The 15352-nt window shown below is 43.8% G+C and overlaps 1 protein-coding gene across 3 annotated transcripts in view; it reads right to left on the bottom strand.

Annotated features, from left to right (window-relative positions):
- Window positions 1–94: 94 nt before the first annotated feature.
- ppm1ba (protein phosphatase, Mg2+/Mn2+ dependent, 1Ba) overlaps window positions 95–15352 on the bottom strand; it is a 38178-nt gene continuing 22920 nt past the window's right edge. Inside the window, exons 2-8 of one of the 3 annotated variants that reach the window (XM_046357334.1) lie at window positions 12546–13403; window positions 12228–12345; window positions 5488–5599; window positions 5137–5194; window positions 3040–3056; window positions 2859–2910; window positions 95–2622 (exon numbers count right to left, since the gene is read on the bottom strand). In XM_046357334.1, the coding sequence (XP_046213290.1) occupies window positions 2880–2910; window positions 3040–3056; window positions 5137–5194; window positions 5488–5599; window positions 12228–12345; window positions 12546–13388 (1179 nt within the window). In that variant the 5' untranslated portion in view covers window positions 13389–13403 and the 3' untranslated portion in view covers window positions 95–2622; window positions 2859–2879. The remainder of the gene's footprint in view (window positions 2623–2858; window positions 2911–3039; window positions 3057–5136; window positions 5195–5487; window positions 5600–12227; window positions 12346–12545; window positions 13404–15352) is intronic. The other 2 variants (XM_046357336.1, XM_046357335.1) reach the window with 2 other exon arrangements.

Here is a 15352-nt window from a genome sequence, read left to right as displayed (position 1 = left end):
CAGTTTGATAACAGGACAACCCAAAATCCCAACACTAAATTGTGTGTGTGTGTATACATCCATGCAGGACTGAACAATAACACACAGAACATAATTTCATCTAAATGTATCCATCCTTTATTGAAGATTATGCTCACGGTATGGTCTGAAACATCACAATGTTATACTGGGAACTATCAGGAGGTATGGTGAAAACTCACAATCGACCCCTGACCCCCTCATCACTCAGGTGACCCTGCAGAGGGGGCGGGGCAAACCCTGCCACACCTACACACACATAACCGTATACCATTCTCAAATACAGCACCTCTCATGTTAAAGGCTAAAATCAGGAATAAATAAAATGTGGAAATGATCACCATTCTATATATCAATACTTGTAGATACACAAAAAAAGATAAAAAGGAAAATCAGGATGAATAACATGGGCACTAAATCACCAAGTTCATTTCCAGCCCCCAAAACATCACAAACATTCTCATTTTTCAATCATTACAGTTAGTAATAGGGGGCGGGACCAGCAAATTGCTCCAGTTAGGGAGGAAGATGAGTGAGAATAAAGATCGTATTAATATAACCCCACGTGGGACTCTATATCCTATATATTCCAATGAAACAATGAAAACTAAATGCCAGGATAAGTTCTGTCATCAAATAACCAGGGGGGAGGAAAGCATCTGTAGCCTCCGCTCAGCCTGTGCAGTGTAGTGTGAAGGTGAATTACATTCAAAGCAGCCCCACACCCTCTTAACCCAGTGTCTACTATAGCTTAAACATACCCATTAACCAGGACCATCACCCCCACCCCACCTACCGTCTGACCCCCATCCCACCCCACCCGTCTGACCCCCATCCCACACCACGCATTCCTCCAACACAAAACAGGCACAGCTAAAAAATTATTAAACCCCCCCCCACAATTATTTTTTTAATAATCTCATGAAAATCAATATTGCAAAAATAGAACCACACCCAACATTCAAGTACCTAAGTCACATGGCACCAAGGCTTGTGTACCAGATCATAGCCAAGCCAGAAACATGGGCCGAGAGCCACCTCATCCCTCTCCGGCACACTAAATCATGCTTGACTTCTCCTTTTAACACATTTCATCGGTTTCATTTTTTCATACAAGCAATTTCTATTGAAATTTAGAGAACGCAATGGAACAACCATATTACACTATTAACACGGCATTTGAAAAATAAACTAAAAGTGAACATCATCATTGCCTAGAAATGTCTAATTGCTAAACGGAAAAAAAGAACACGTATTATCTGAGAAAAATCTAATAAAAAGGCAAGTTGTTGCAAGAGTCCGTTTCTGCATTTTAAGGAGGGTGAGGAAAGAGAACATAGGAGAAACTAATAAGAAAGAGAGAGAAGTGCAAGGAGAAACGAGTAGTGAGGCTTTGGTGGACAGTTAGAATCCCTTTAGCCCAAAAACACAGAGTCTCACGTGTCAATCAAGATCTCTGTTTGACTCCTAAAGTCAACAGACCAGCAACTTCCTCATCTTTACACACACACAGTAGGCCACAGGACACATTTTTTAACGTTTTTTTTTTTTTTTTTTTTACATAAATCAAAAATATATGGATTTTATATATATTTTAAATTTTTCTTGATCAACAGCAGGCTAGAAAGCTTATGGAAGTGAAATGGTTGAAGTTGAGGCAGTGTCTGTCAATGCAAACATTAGCTGGGTCTCCGTTGTTTTTTTGTTGTTGGTTGGAGAGAAAAGGTGCAAAAAGCGGTCAGTCTCCAAACCCTTCCACACAAGTAATGCCATAGAATGCAGCCAGTCAGTCCTATCCTGTCCACACATTTGGGTTTGTCTATCTGAAATCCCAGTAGCAATGTCCAGCCAGGCAGCCACAGGCCAGTGAGTCCCTGACCCAGTGGTGGTCCTCTGTAGGGCCCCTTGTGTCTGGAAGCAGGGACTTGGGGCCTGGTCAGTTTACAGCTGGTTGCTAGCTCCTCCATCCTCAGCGATGGGGAAAAAGGCACCCCAGACTGCACAGGGATGGGCCACAAAATGTCCCAACTATGGCCCTCGTGTCTCTTCATCAGCACAAAAAGAAAAACCACAAAAAAGCTATAAAAAGGAAAAAAACAACAAGTCTTAATTTGTCTAGTATATATATTTTGTATACATCGTTTATACTACCTTCGCAGTCTTTCTTTCCCCCCTTTTTTAATATGAGAAAAAAAGAAGAAACCTGCACACTGCTCTTGCTAGTATCGCTGTTCTTTATGAAGCTTTACGTATCGGCCTCAAGGCCTTCAACAAAGCTCTAATGTGTGCGCGTTTCTTCTTTTTTCTCATGTTATTCAATTGTTAGCATGCACCTGCCGCAAAGACAGCTCAGATGTGCGAGTGCTTTTTGAACACCCTTTTTTAATCAAAAATGTTTTGCAATCCTTTGTGTTGTGTGTTAACTGATTTTGTGTGTGATTTTTTTTTAAATCGTCATTTATGGTCCAATCGATCTCTTGGTATCGTAGGAAAAAATAAAAAGGAATAAAGTGAGTAAAGATGTCTTGTGTATAAAGGAGTCCCGTTGTAGGAACAGGCAGTTCTGATGGCCAGTTACCAGGGATCCTCAAGGTCTGCTCCAGTCTGTGGGATGGCAAGAGAGAGAGATGGAGTAGAGGAGAGGCAAAGTGAAAGAAGAGAAAATACATTGTTAGAAACAGCATGACAAGTAAATCCATATTACCTAATGACAGACTCCTCATCATACAGTCCTGGCTTGTCTACGTCACACCAATCCAAAATGGCCCCCTACACAACAAAACCAACTCCACTCCAAGGAGACAAGCAGGGATCGTTCCCCAGATCTCAGAGATAAGCACCTCTCCTGAAGTGCTCGACAATCACATCTGGTACATCCCCAAAGGAGGTAGCCTATAAAACAAGTCAGATTAAGAATGGGCCAATTTAAACACTTTACCTGAAGGCGACACTACTGAGCAAAGAGTTAAGGGTAAAGGTGGCGTGAGTACTGTAGGAATGTATTTGTATGTGTGAACTTACCAAATGATACAGGAGGGCTGCATTAATCAGAGTGAACACACAGTTAGATCTACAAGTATGCACCAGCTAACCCTCAGTGTCTGTCAAGAGTGTGTAAAGTATGACATTATCTGAGGACATGCACACTTGCTTTGAATGTGTGTGCCTCCATATAAAAGTGTGTGTGTAGACGTCTTGCTATGTTACACAGACAAGTCTTAAGTTGTTTTCTATGATGTCAGTATCAGAGAAAGAAGCAGGGGAAACAAGGAAGAGAGGGAGAGCAGTTATGTGTGTGTGTGTGTGTGTGTGTGTGTGTGTGTGTGTGTGTGTGTGTGTGTGTGTGTGTGTGTGTGTGTGTGTGTGTGTGTGTGTGTGTGTGTGTGTGTGTGTGTGTGTGTGTGTGTGTGTGTGTGTGTGTGTGTGTGTGTGTGTGTGTGTGTGTGTGTGTGTGTGTATAAGATTTAAACAGACACACAAACACCCATTCTTTGCTAAGGGCGCGCTAAGACCGCAAGCTCTCTTTACACAAGACAAACCAAGACACCACAACATATCACAGGAGAGTCAAAGGGCCAATCCCATGCACCTAGTACAGCACACTATCCAACAGGATACACACAGAAACACACACGGTCTGGAAGGTCCCGTTTCAGAACCCAAACCCTGGATTAGTTGTCATAACTCCAACACACACGCAAATCAATAGTTATGTATCCAGTTCATGTCCTCACATAGGCATCCCCATCATAGACTTCAGCCCACACAAGGTCCTAGGGGTCTCAGTGTGCCAGAATACATACGGTCAGACTGTTATACAGCAAGGCCACAGCATGTCATGCACCTTCCCCACCACCATGCAGCTGCTCTATATCAACCAAACCATCAGAGGACATGACATCATCATCATGAGTCAAACATCTGCACACAGCACAGCCAGTAGCATTTTGGCAGCTGGACAGAATCTACTAGTCATGCATAATTTAATGGGTTATAGATGTTAGGTGTTAATTGATGGAACTGGGTGTCATCCATGGAGAGGACTGCTACTGTGTGTTAGTATCACAGCATTGCATGCATGTGGGAATGATTATATGAAGAGGTTTGGGTTTTGGAAATGGGGTATAACAGATTCCCATAGAAATAGATAGTTCTTTTGAGTTTCTGGATGTAGAATAATGTTGCCCCTATATCACACCTGGAGGGTTGTTTTTTTCCTAGCCACTGTGCTTCTGCCTCTGCATTGCTTTCTCTTTGGGCTTTTAGTCTGGGTATCTATCAACAATAACTGCTGATGTAAAAAGGGCTTTATAAAATACATTTGATTGATTCTCAGTCTGTGTAGGGACAACTTCATCTTAGACTGTATAAAGACATAAGCAGAAGAAAAAAACCTGTCCCCGTCGTGTCTTGCTGGCTTTCGTTGACTGTCCCATTTCTGCCCTGCTGGTTCTAATCTACAGAATATGTTATTATTTGGCCACAACAACCGGGCCACAACTTTAATGCCTTTATCATGGTATAAGAAAACAGAATTCCACATTTGAGCAAATAAACACCAGTCTCTAATAAAAGCCGGTGGTTGAAGCAAATAAATGACAAATACAATTTGATTTGATTTAAATGCTGTGCGTTGAAAGGAAGTTGACGGTTACATTGTATAAGGTTAGCCTATATTGTGCTAGAAAAATGGTGCAACACTATTCAAAATAATATTATGAAAACAAACGTGTTTTCCAAATTTCAGTACCAGCACATGTATAGAATGATGGGCTGTGCCCATAGAAACAGTGATCATTCTAGTTCTGTGGCTGTGACATCCTTGAGCTCCAGAATGGATAAGTCTTTTGTGTGTAGCTTGTGCTCTATGAATTTAAAAAATCTATTAAAGACTTCTAGATAACAAAACAATCTCAGTGACAGAGCAAAAGGAGTAAAAAGTGGAGTATCCAGCAGGGCTAGGCCTTGTGTAGGGCTAAGGTAGTCTGATGAGAGGGGAAACATACTGTAGGAAAGACAGGGGTATGAAAGAGGTTCAAATATCTATATAGACATATATCAGTGGAATATATGTTCTAGAATACATTAAAGAAAAGAAAAGAGCATCCTGATACTCACCCCATCCACTTCCCTGTGTGGGTTCAGCCGGTTGTACACTACTTCGATAACACTGCGTCTGAGTGGTGAACACACACACACAGTGAGAGAAGTAAACACACCCTCTAGAAGTCAAGAAGTACAAATGATAGATTTAGGACTAACCTAACAGGTTTAGGACTAACCCATTAAATCAATCCCTCTTACTCCTTGACATGGCCCATACGTTCATTGTCTAACTTTTGATGTTTTTTTACTAAACCATTTACCCAAGGATGACATTTACACAGGAGCTATTCACCATGTGAGTCTAAGGACTGTGTGTGATTACAGGGAAGGCAGAGAGACAAGAGTAAAGTGAGGGGCTCTTACTTGCTGGCGAGACCTCCCCCTGGTGGCAGGTTAGGGATGCTCTCTGAGGACAGGTTCCTCATGACCGTCACCAGGTCGGGAATACCCTCCTCTCCTGCCTTCTCTAAGATCTCTGAGAGGGGGAGACAGAGAGAGACAGACAGAGAGAGACAGAGTTAAGAGATATAAGAGGGGTGTGATAAGTTGGGATTCATTTAAGATTGCTTCAAAAAACCACAACTGCTGTGAGACGAGTGAGTTTGAGAATGTTTAGTGTGTGTGTGTGTGTGTGTGTGTGTGTGTGTGTGTGTGTGTGTGTGTGTGTGTGTGTGTGTGTGTGTGTGTGTGTGTGTGTGTGTGTGTGTGTGTGTGTGTGTGTGTGTGTGTGTGTGTGTGTGTGTGTGTGTGTGTGTGTGTGTGTGTGTGTGTGTGTGTGAGACAAAGGAACAAAGGTCAGAGAGAAAGAGGGGGAGGCAGACAAGAGGAGAGAAGAGGCGGGAGAAGGAAACCCTTGCAAGCCCAGTTGGACTGGTTAGGCCAGGTGCCAGTTAGATGTTCCGCCAGAGCATTCCTCTCTTAAGCAGAGCATTCCTCTCTGCTTGGCAGCAGCTCCCGCCTGCGCTTCCAACCAAACAGCGCTCCGGGCCAACTCCAGGGAGAAGAGTTTACATAACCCCCGAAGACTTTAGAAAACTCTCGCCTGCTTGCTTGAGTATGTCAAATGTCCAAAAGACAGCCGAAAAAGATAAGAGAGAAACAGAGTTGGTCATTTGTCAAGACTGCAAGAGAGAGGGAGAGAGATCCAGACGGAGAGACAGACAGAGAGACAGAGAGTATTCTAAAACAGGGTGAAGAGAAGAATGATGGAGACAGGATGAGAAGGGAGAGGGAGACTGTTGGAAGAAAAGCAGCGAGTGAAGGAGAGGAAGAGAGGGAATGTGGAGTTGGAAAGAGGGTCAGGACAGTAACGTGCTTCAGTGGGAGTTGATAGGTGTTCGCTTGAGCTCCAGCTGGCCTAAGTCAGCCAGCCAGTCAGTCAGTCTACCTGGCTGTCTTGGACTAGGCGGGTTGAGGTTTATTAAGTGTGTGTGATGGATTGGAGGCAGTGTTGTGTTTGAGACCACCTAAAGCGAGACTGATTCAGTCAATACCTGGAGGGGGACAATTGGTCCGAGACAGAGTCAAGAAAGATGCGAGTCCAATTCAAGACCATGATTGTAATTTTGTCATATCACCACCATAATAATATTTCATAACATATGGATTCTTTAGACATTCAGAATAGTGAATAAAGGAAGGCTGAGGGCAAATAGAGCCAATCTACAAATTATTATTAAACCAAACACAGTAGGGAACAATGGGCCTTCTACACCTTCAGAGAAGGCCTAAGGATTTAGAAAAAATATATAATAATATAACAATGATAATTATATTATTTTCAATGATGTTCTGATTTAATTTCTTCAGTTTTTGTTAGAAAGGAAAGGGTTAACACTGAAGAGAAAAAAATGATTTTTCTTTGCTGGTTTCTGGGGAGACAAATCTAGCTAGCTAAGTCAGCCATAAGCAAAGCCATCAGAAGATAGATAAAGGTCCCACAGTTGACAGTGCATGTCAGAGCAAAAACCAAGCCACAAGGTCTAAGGAATTGTGCGTAGAGCTCCGAGACAGGATTGTGTCGAGGCACAGATCTGGTGAAGGGTAACAAAACATTTCTGCAGCATTGAAGGTCCCAGAGAACACAATGGTCTCCATCATTCTTAAATGGAAGAAGTTGAGAACCACCAAGATTCTTCCTAGAGCTGCCACCCGGCCAAACTGAGCAATCAGGGGAGTAGAGGATTGGTCAGGGAGGTGACCAAGAACCCAATGGTCACTCTGACAGAGCTCCAGAGTTCATCTGTGGAGATGAGAACCTTCCAGAAGGACAACCATCTCTGCAGCACTCTACCAATCAGGCCTTTATGGTAGAGTGGCCAGGCGGAAGCCACTCCTCAGTAAAAGGCACATGGCAGCCTGCTTGGAGTTTAACAAAAGGCTTTTAAAGGACTCTCAAACCATAGGAAACAAGATTCTCTGTTCTGATGAAACCAAGATGGAACTCTTCTGCCTGAATGCCAAGCGTCACATCTGGAAGAAACGTGGCACCATCCCTACGGTGAAGCATGGTGGTGGCAGCATCATGCTGTGGGGATGTTTATCAGTGGCAGGGACGGGAAGACTAGTCAGGTTTGAGGGAAAGATCAACAGAGCAAAGTACAGAGAGATCCTTGATGAAAACCTGCTCCAGAGCGCTCAGGACCTCAGACTGGGGTGAAGGTTCATCTTCAAACAAGACAGCGACCCTAAGCACACAGCCAAGACAAGACAGGAGTGGCTTCAGGACAATTCACTGAATGTCCTTGAGTGGCCCAGCCAGAGCTCAGACTTGAACCTGATCTAACATCGCTGGAGAGTGATGAAAACAGCTGTGCAGCGACGCTCCCCATCCAACCTGACAGAGCTTGAGAGGATCTGCAGAGAATTATGGGAGAAACTCCCCAAATACAGGTGTGTCAAGCTTGTAGCGTGATACCCCAGAAGAATATAATAATAATAATAATAATAATAATAATATATGCCATTTAGCAGACGCTTTTATCCAAAGCGACTTACAGTCATGTGTGCATACATTCTACGTATGGGTGGTCCCGGGGATCGAACCCACTACCCTGGCGTTACAAGCGCCATGCTCTACCAACTGAGCTACAGAAGGACCTGAAGACTCAAGGCTGCGTCAACAAAGTACTGAGTAAAAGGGTAAAAGGGTCTAAACACTTATGTAAAGGTGAAGGTGATATTTCTAAAAACATGTTTTTACTTTGGATTATTGGGTATTCTGTGTAGATTGATGACAAGAAAAACATGAAGCAATTTTAAGTCAAGGGGTCTGAATACTTTCAGAATGCACTGTATTCTAAGCCATTTGAGAAAATTCTATAGAAATATATCTTGGGAAAGCGGCCGTGCTTTTGGAAAATGAATAGACACTCCAGGAAACAAAACCAAACATAAACATCTGTCTTGTCCAGGACCGGAGTCTACACAGACTGGGGCGCTGTAGCCAATCAGAGCTACAGTAGGCCTTTATACAAACAAGCCATTTGCCACAAGGACCTGCCATCATTCCCTTTGAACTGGATTGTGTGTTTACAGGCAGTTGCAACAGTGTGACTTTAGATCATTAGAACACATTTGTCAAATGCTACAAAATACACCTGAATGGATTTCTGCAAATATGTTAACACCACAGGAGTCCGCTTACACTTCGGAACGTTACAGTCCTATTGATCAAACAACCATGAAAAGTTAGGCTCTCTCTCTCTCAGTTGCACCTCAACAACAATATCAACAACTAATGCTAGCCAGAGCAAGATGAGCTAAAATCTAACAAAGAAACATTACATAAAACCTCTATCTTTTTCAGCCGTCAAACTTGCACTGATAAACAATGGGGAATTGGAGCCTCCTCGTCCTTCTGCAGCTTGCCTGCCAATGCATGTTTGTCCCAACCAAGCGCCCAAGCTAACTGGCTAAACTTGGCAGGCTTGCTAGCGAGATACAGTACCAGACAAAAGTTTGGACACACCTACTCATCAAAGGGTGTTTCTTTACTTTGACTATTTTCTACATTGTAGAATAATAGTGAAGAGATCAACACTAAGAAAAAAACACATATGGAATCATGTAGTAACCAAAAAATTGTTAAACAAATCAAAGTAAATGTTATATGAGATTATTCAAAGAAGCCACCCTTTGCCTTGATGACAGCTTTGCACACTCTTGGCATTCTCTTCAAGTATAACTTTTGTATGACTGAAGCCTTTACTGTGAGGTCTAACGCTTCAATATTTAGTCATTTCTGCCCTCCAAATTCATATTCATTAAATAAGTAGGCCCGTTTAATTTGGTCAGGTTTGCCATTCAAAATCAAATTGAATATTTCTTTCTCATAAACTCGGATATGACTGAAGAGTTTTTCAACAAACAGACATGTATTTTCCTTTCCATGGTAGCAAGATCTTATCTATTTTTGCTAACTTTCTATTAAAATGAAGTGAAATTATTTATTTCTTTCGGGATATAGCGAGTATGTCCACGTCACCAGACCATTTTCCAATACATATTATAAACTCAGCAAAAAAAGAAACGTCCTCTCACTGTCAATTGCGTTTATTTTCAGCAAACTTAACGTGTAAATATTTGTATGAATATAAGATTCAAAAACTGAGAATAAACTGAACAATTTCCAAAGACATGTGACCAACAGAAATTGAATAATGTGTCCCTGAACAAGGGGGGGAGGGGTCAAAATCTAAAGAAACAGTCAGTATCTGGTGTGGCCACCAGCTGCATTAAGTACTGCAGTGCATCTCCTCCTCATGGACTGGACCATATTTGCCCGTTTTGCTGTGAGATTTTACCCCACTCTTCCACCAAGGCACCTGCAAGTTCCCAGACACTTCTGGGGGGAATGGCCCTAGCCTTCACCCGCCGATCCAACAGGTCCCAGACGTGCTCAATGGGATTAAGATCCGGGCTCTTCGCTGGTCATGGCAGAACACTGACATTCCTGTCTTGCAGGAAATCACGCAAAGAAAGAGCAGTATGGCTGGTGGCATTGTCATGCTGGAGGGTCATGTCAGGGTGAGCCTGCAGGAAGGATGTCTTCCCTGTAACACACAGGGAAGACATTGCCTGCAATGACAACAGCTCAGTCCGATGCTGCTGTGACACACCGCCCCAGACCATGACGGACCCTCCACCTCCATGTTGATCCCGCTCCAGAGTACAGGCCTCGGTGTAACGCTCATTCCTTCAACGATAAAACACGAATCCAGCCATCACCCCTGGTGAGACAAAACCTCCACTAGTCAGTGAAGAGCACTTTTTTCAGTCCTGTCTGGTCCAGCGACAATGGGGTTGTGCCCATAGGAGACATTGTTGCTGGTGACGTCCGGTGAGGACCTGCCTTACAACAAGCCTACAAGCCCTCAGTCCAGCCTCTCTCAGCCTATTGCAGACAGTCTGAGCACTGATGGAAGGATTGTGTGTTCCTGGTGTAACTCGGGCAGTTGTTGTTGCAATTCTGTACCTGTCCAGCAGGTGTGATGTTTGGATGTACCGATCCTGTGCAGATGTTGTTACACGTGGTCAGCTGTCTGTCCTGTCTCCCTGTAGCACTGTCTTAGGCGTCTCACAGTACGGACATTGCAATTTATTGCCGTGGCCACATCTGCAGTCCTCATGCCTCCTTGCAGCATACCTAAGGCATGTTCACGCAGATGAGCAGGGACCCTGGTCATCTTCCTTTTGGTGTTTTTCAGAGTCAGTCGAAAGGCCTCTTTATAGTGTCCTACGTTTTCGTAACTGTGACCTTAATTGCCTACCGTCTGTAAACTGTTAGTGTCTTAACGACTGTTCCACAGGTGCATGTTAATTAATTGTTTATGGTTCATTGAACAAGCATGGGAAACAGTGTTTAAACCCTTTACAATGAAGATCTGTGTAGTTATTTGGATTTTTACAAATGATCTTTGTAAAACAGGGCCGCTTTTTCTTGCTGAGTTTAGTACATATATCATAATTTGGTTGTAATCCAGAGAGGTTAGAAAAAGTATCTAGATCCTCTATGAGGCTGGAGGCATCCAAAATGTGGATTTAAAAGAAAACAATCATCAGCGTACAATGACACCTTAGCCTACCCATTGTTGCCTTAGTTAGCAATTGACTGGTAGATATAAGTTGAAACGTCTTTCCTACTTCACCGGCTATTGAGGTCATTCTTCTGTGAGCTGCTCCATAAAATAACCAGTTGAGAACTGCACACTCTTGCTGTCTGCGTATGATATTCTGCTGTGTGTGCAGCGTGCAGGTGAATATGTTTCACGTGCTTTGCAATTGTGTAGGCTACTTTGTGAGTGATTTCTCTATTGTACTACATAATCGATAAGTCGTATACCTCAACTACACTATTTTGATACGCATCAGTAGGGATTAAATAGTGAGTATAAGCAATGCCCACTGGAAAAGAAGTGGGTATACGGTTTATACCCTCCTCTACACCACTGGCCCTTTGTGTTTTACAAGAAGTGCACTCTCCTACCGAGCGCTGGTATTATGATAGACTGAAGGTTTATAGGTTCAACACTGTACTAACCTGTCTATAATAGATTTAAAGGCTGTTAAGATACTGTATTTATGTTTTAAGAAAGGAGTGGATATATTTGGCCTGACGAAGCAGTGACTGAATGTAAGCTACTAATTATGTTTTTTACTCCGCTGGTCTCGGGAAGAAATTACGAGTCTTCACTGTCCGAAACAGAGTCAAGACGGAGTACAAATGTATCCAACACCGAGACAAGAATGAGACACCCAATATGCGGTCTCGAGACCGGACTCGAGTACTACAACACTGATTGGAATTGTGTCCCGGATGGGAGTGTAATACATTTAGACTGGGGCTGCGGTCGGATTCTCCTACCTTCTCCCCTGTGTGTGTTCACTCCTTCACTTCCCCACATGGATTTAAAAGCAAGTCTGAAATATGCTGTAAACTCCCTCCAATCCTAAATCTATGCTTTTTAAAGCTGTAAGGGGGAGGAAACGAGTGCACAGTTGTAGAGAATGGTACTACAGAATGATACTAGAGAATGGGACGGCAGCCTGGATGAAGACAACAGGATGGAGGGGAAGGGAGTCACGTGTACAATCATTCTCACCTTCCACGCGAGACTCCAGGAACTTATCCAGCTCTGTATCTTTCTTCACCGCCTCCTCTGACACTTTAGGGCAGTTTGGCAAACACACCAACACAACACTCATGTTATCCCGACTTCCCTGTGGTGGAGGGGGGAGAGGGATGGAGAGAGAATCATTACATGTGGGGGCTCTTAACGCTGATGCCAAAACGAGAGAAACAGTTTCCAAATTAACTTCCTTAATTAGTGCAACAAAACACGCTACACAATCATTTACATTTCTACATGTTAAAACACACACACGGACATACACAAACACCCACACTAGCCACACTGTACCTTGTGAAGGCAGGTGTCCAGCACCTGGTTGCAGACCTTCTCCAGGTCGTGGGACACCTCCAGACGGGACTTGACAAACTCGCACAGCTCCTCGTTGCTCATCACGTCCCAGATACCGTCGCAGGCCAGCACCACAAACTCGTCCTCTGGGGCCCTCTCAATCTCAAACACCTCGGGCTCTGGGGACACCAGCTGCTCCGTGGCACCCCTCCCATCCACACACTTGTAGTCGTAGTCTCCCAGGGCCCGGGACACGGCCAGGGAACCATTCACCCTCTGGATCATTACAGAGCCACCTGCGTTCTGGATCCTCTCTTTCTCCCGTGGGTTGCAGGGCTTGTGGTCAAGCGTGGAGAAGCAGACGTGCGCATTGCGGTAGAGCACGGCCCGTGAGTCACCACAGTTGATGAAGTAGAGGTGCTCTGGCGAGAGCAGTATGGCCACTGCTGTCGAGCCGCTGCGGTCCATGCCGTTACGCAGGTCTGAGAAGTTCCTCATGTGCTCGTCGATGTTCAGGAAACCGGTGCGGATGCCCGTCTTGACCACATCCACAGTGGGGGCTGGGGTGACACCTTCAGGGCCCGGGGAACCCATGCTGTGGGTGATGATGTGCCCCAGCAGGTGTTTAGAGGCATAGTTAGCCACGCGGGAGCCGGCGTGGCCGTCGTAGACAGCGAAGAAAGACCAGTCATCCAGGCCATGGGGTAGACCCACCGTAGCGGTGTGGGCGTCCTCCATCTCCACCCGCCATCCCTGCATGCTGCTCAGGCCATAACGGAGGTTGTTGCCCTCACCATGGGCATTGTGCTTCTCCGTCTTGGGCTTGTCCAGGAACGCCCCCATGGCTTAGGCCACCACCTGGGGACAGGAGACAGGAGAAGAGGAGGAGAAAGGGGGAGGGAATGATGAGACTTAGTTTGGAAAAATATTAACACATAATTAATTTCACTTCTGAGATGGGCCTATCCAAACAGAGCAACTGAAAAAAGATTGTATTCAATTCATGTTGATAAAATTTAAATGGCAACAGTAAGTGAAAGACGAAAACACCACTATAGGAGTTAGCAGAGTTTATTTCCTGATGCCTCTCACATTGAATCTGCTGTGGTGTCTACGGAGAATGTCTATTCAGAACAGAACACGTCTTTATAGCAACCAACAACTAAACCCACACAATGAGATTACAACACATTGACTTAGCATTCAGACTTAGCATTGACTTAGCATTCAGTGTTACTCTCAGTATTAAATTTAAATTAAATAAAAAATGAATGAGGAAAAGTCCGAAATGTACCCTTATTATCATGTAGAAATCTGATTTATATGGAACAAAAATAAACATGCAACAATTTAAGATTTTACTGAGTTACAGTTCATAAGGAAATCAGTCTTGAAATAAATTCACTAGGCCCTAATATATGGATTCCACATGACTGGGAATACAGATATGCATTTGTTGGTCACAGAAAACGTTTTTTAAAAGGTAGGGGACTGGATCAGAAAACCAGTCAGTATCTGACGTGACTTCCATTTGTCTCATGCAGCGCAAAATCTCCTGCCATAGAGTTGACCAGGCTGTTGATTGTGGCCTGTGGAATGTTGTCCCCCTCCTCTTCAATGGCTGTGAGAAGTTTCTGGATATTGGCAGGAACTGGAACACGCTGTTGTACACGTCGATCCAGAGCATCCCAAACTTTCTCAATGGGTGACATGTCTGGTGAGCATGCAGGCCATGGAAGAACTGCGCCATTTTCAGCTTCCAAGAATTGTGTACAGATCCTTGTGACATGGGTCGTGCATTATCATGCTGAAACATGAAGTGATGGCGTCGGACGAATGGCACGACAATGGGTCTCAGGATCTCGTCACAGTAACTCTGTGCATTCAAATTGCCATTGATAAAATACGATAGTGTGAAAAGGAAAAAAAAACTGCACTTTGAAAGTCTTGGAGAACGTGAATCCACCATTAGACGTCAAGATATCACCTCGCCAGATCAGAGACACTTTATAGAACAACATTCTATTAATGAACTGAGTTGTGATGATATTTAAAAAGTTAATCCACCACGTAAAGTTGGTGACTATGACAACAGCATTTTTCAAAGAGAAGCCATGTGGATATATCAATTGTGGATATATCAATTATATCAATTGTGTATCTCCACACGGTTTAAACAAAAACTAGATCTAACCTCCTTCCTATAAGCCACATTTAGGCTGTTATACAAGAACACTGTCCATATCAGATTTTACATATCATTTATGGGTTGGCCCCACGTTTATGAATGGCTTTGCCTGATGTACTCTCTCGTGAATTGATATGATGTATTTAGTTGAGCGGACACCTGGGGTGGTTGATTCGTGAATTTCTCTTCCTGCCCACTCCCATACCCTATAATTCTGTATTTCTTTCTGACTCAGTTGCATACAGGTAGGCCAGAAAAGCCACATGCCTGATTGGCAGGTGAGTACCAACCCTGATTAGAACCACCTGCTGCTCATCTGTTGTTCTTTATAAATGCTGTTTTGAATTCAAATAAAAATTGTACCTACACACTGAAGTTGGGTATGTAATAGGGCTGGGAATTGCCAGGGAACTCACAATATTATCATGATAATGGTGCCAATACAATATATATATATTGCAATTCTCACAATGTATTGCGATGGGCTCCCGAGTGGCGCAGCGGTCTAAGGCACTGCATCTCAGTGCTAGAGGCATCACTGCAGACACCCTGGTTCAATTCCAGGCTGTATCACAACCAGCCGTGATTAGGAGTCCCATAGGGTGGTGCACAATTGGTC

The sequence above is a fragment of the Oncorhynchus gorbuscha genome, linkage group LG07 (genome assembly GCF_021184085.1).
Source record: "Oncorhynchus gorbuscha isolate QuinsamMale2020 ecotype Even-year linkage group LG07, OgorEven_v1.0, whole genome shotgun sequence".
NCBI lineage: Eukaryota > Metazoa > Chordata > Actinopteri > Salmoniformes > Salmonidae > Oncorhynchus > Oncorhynchus gorbuscha.
The sequence above is the reverse complement of the archived record's forward strand: the minus strand, read 5'-3'. Positions and strand labels throughout refer to the sequence as shown.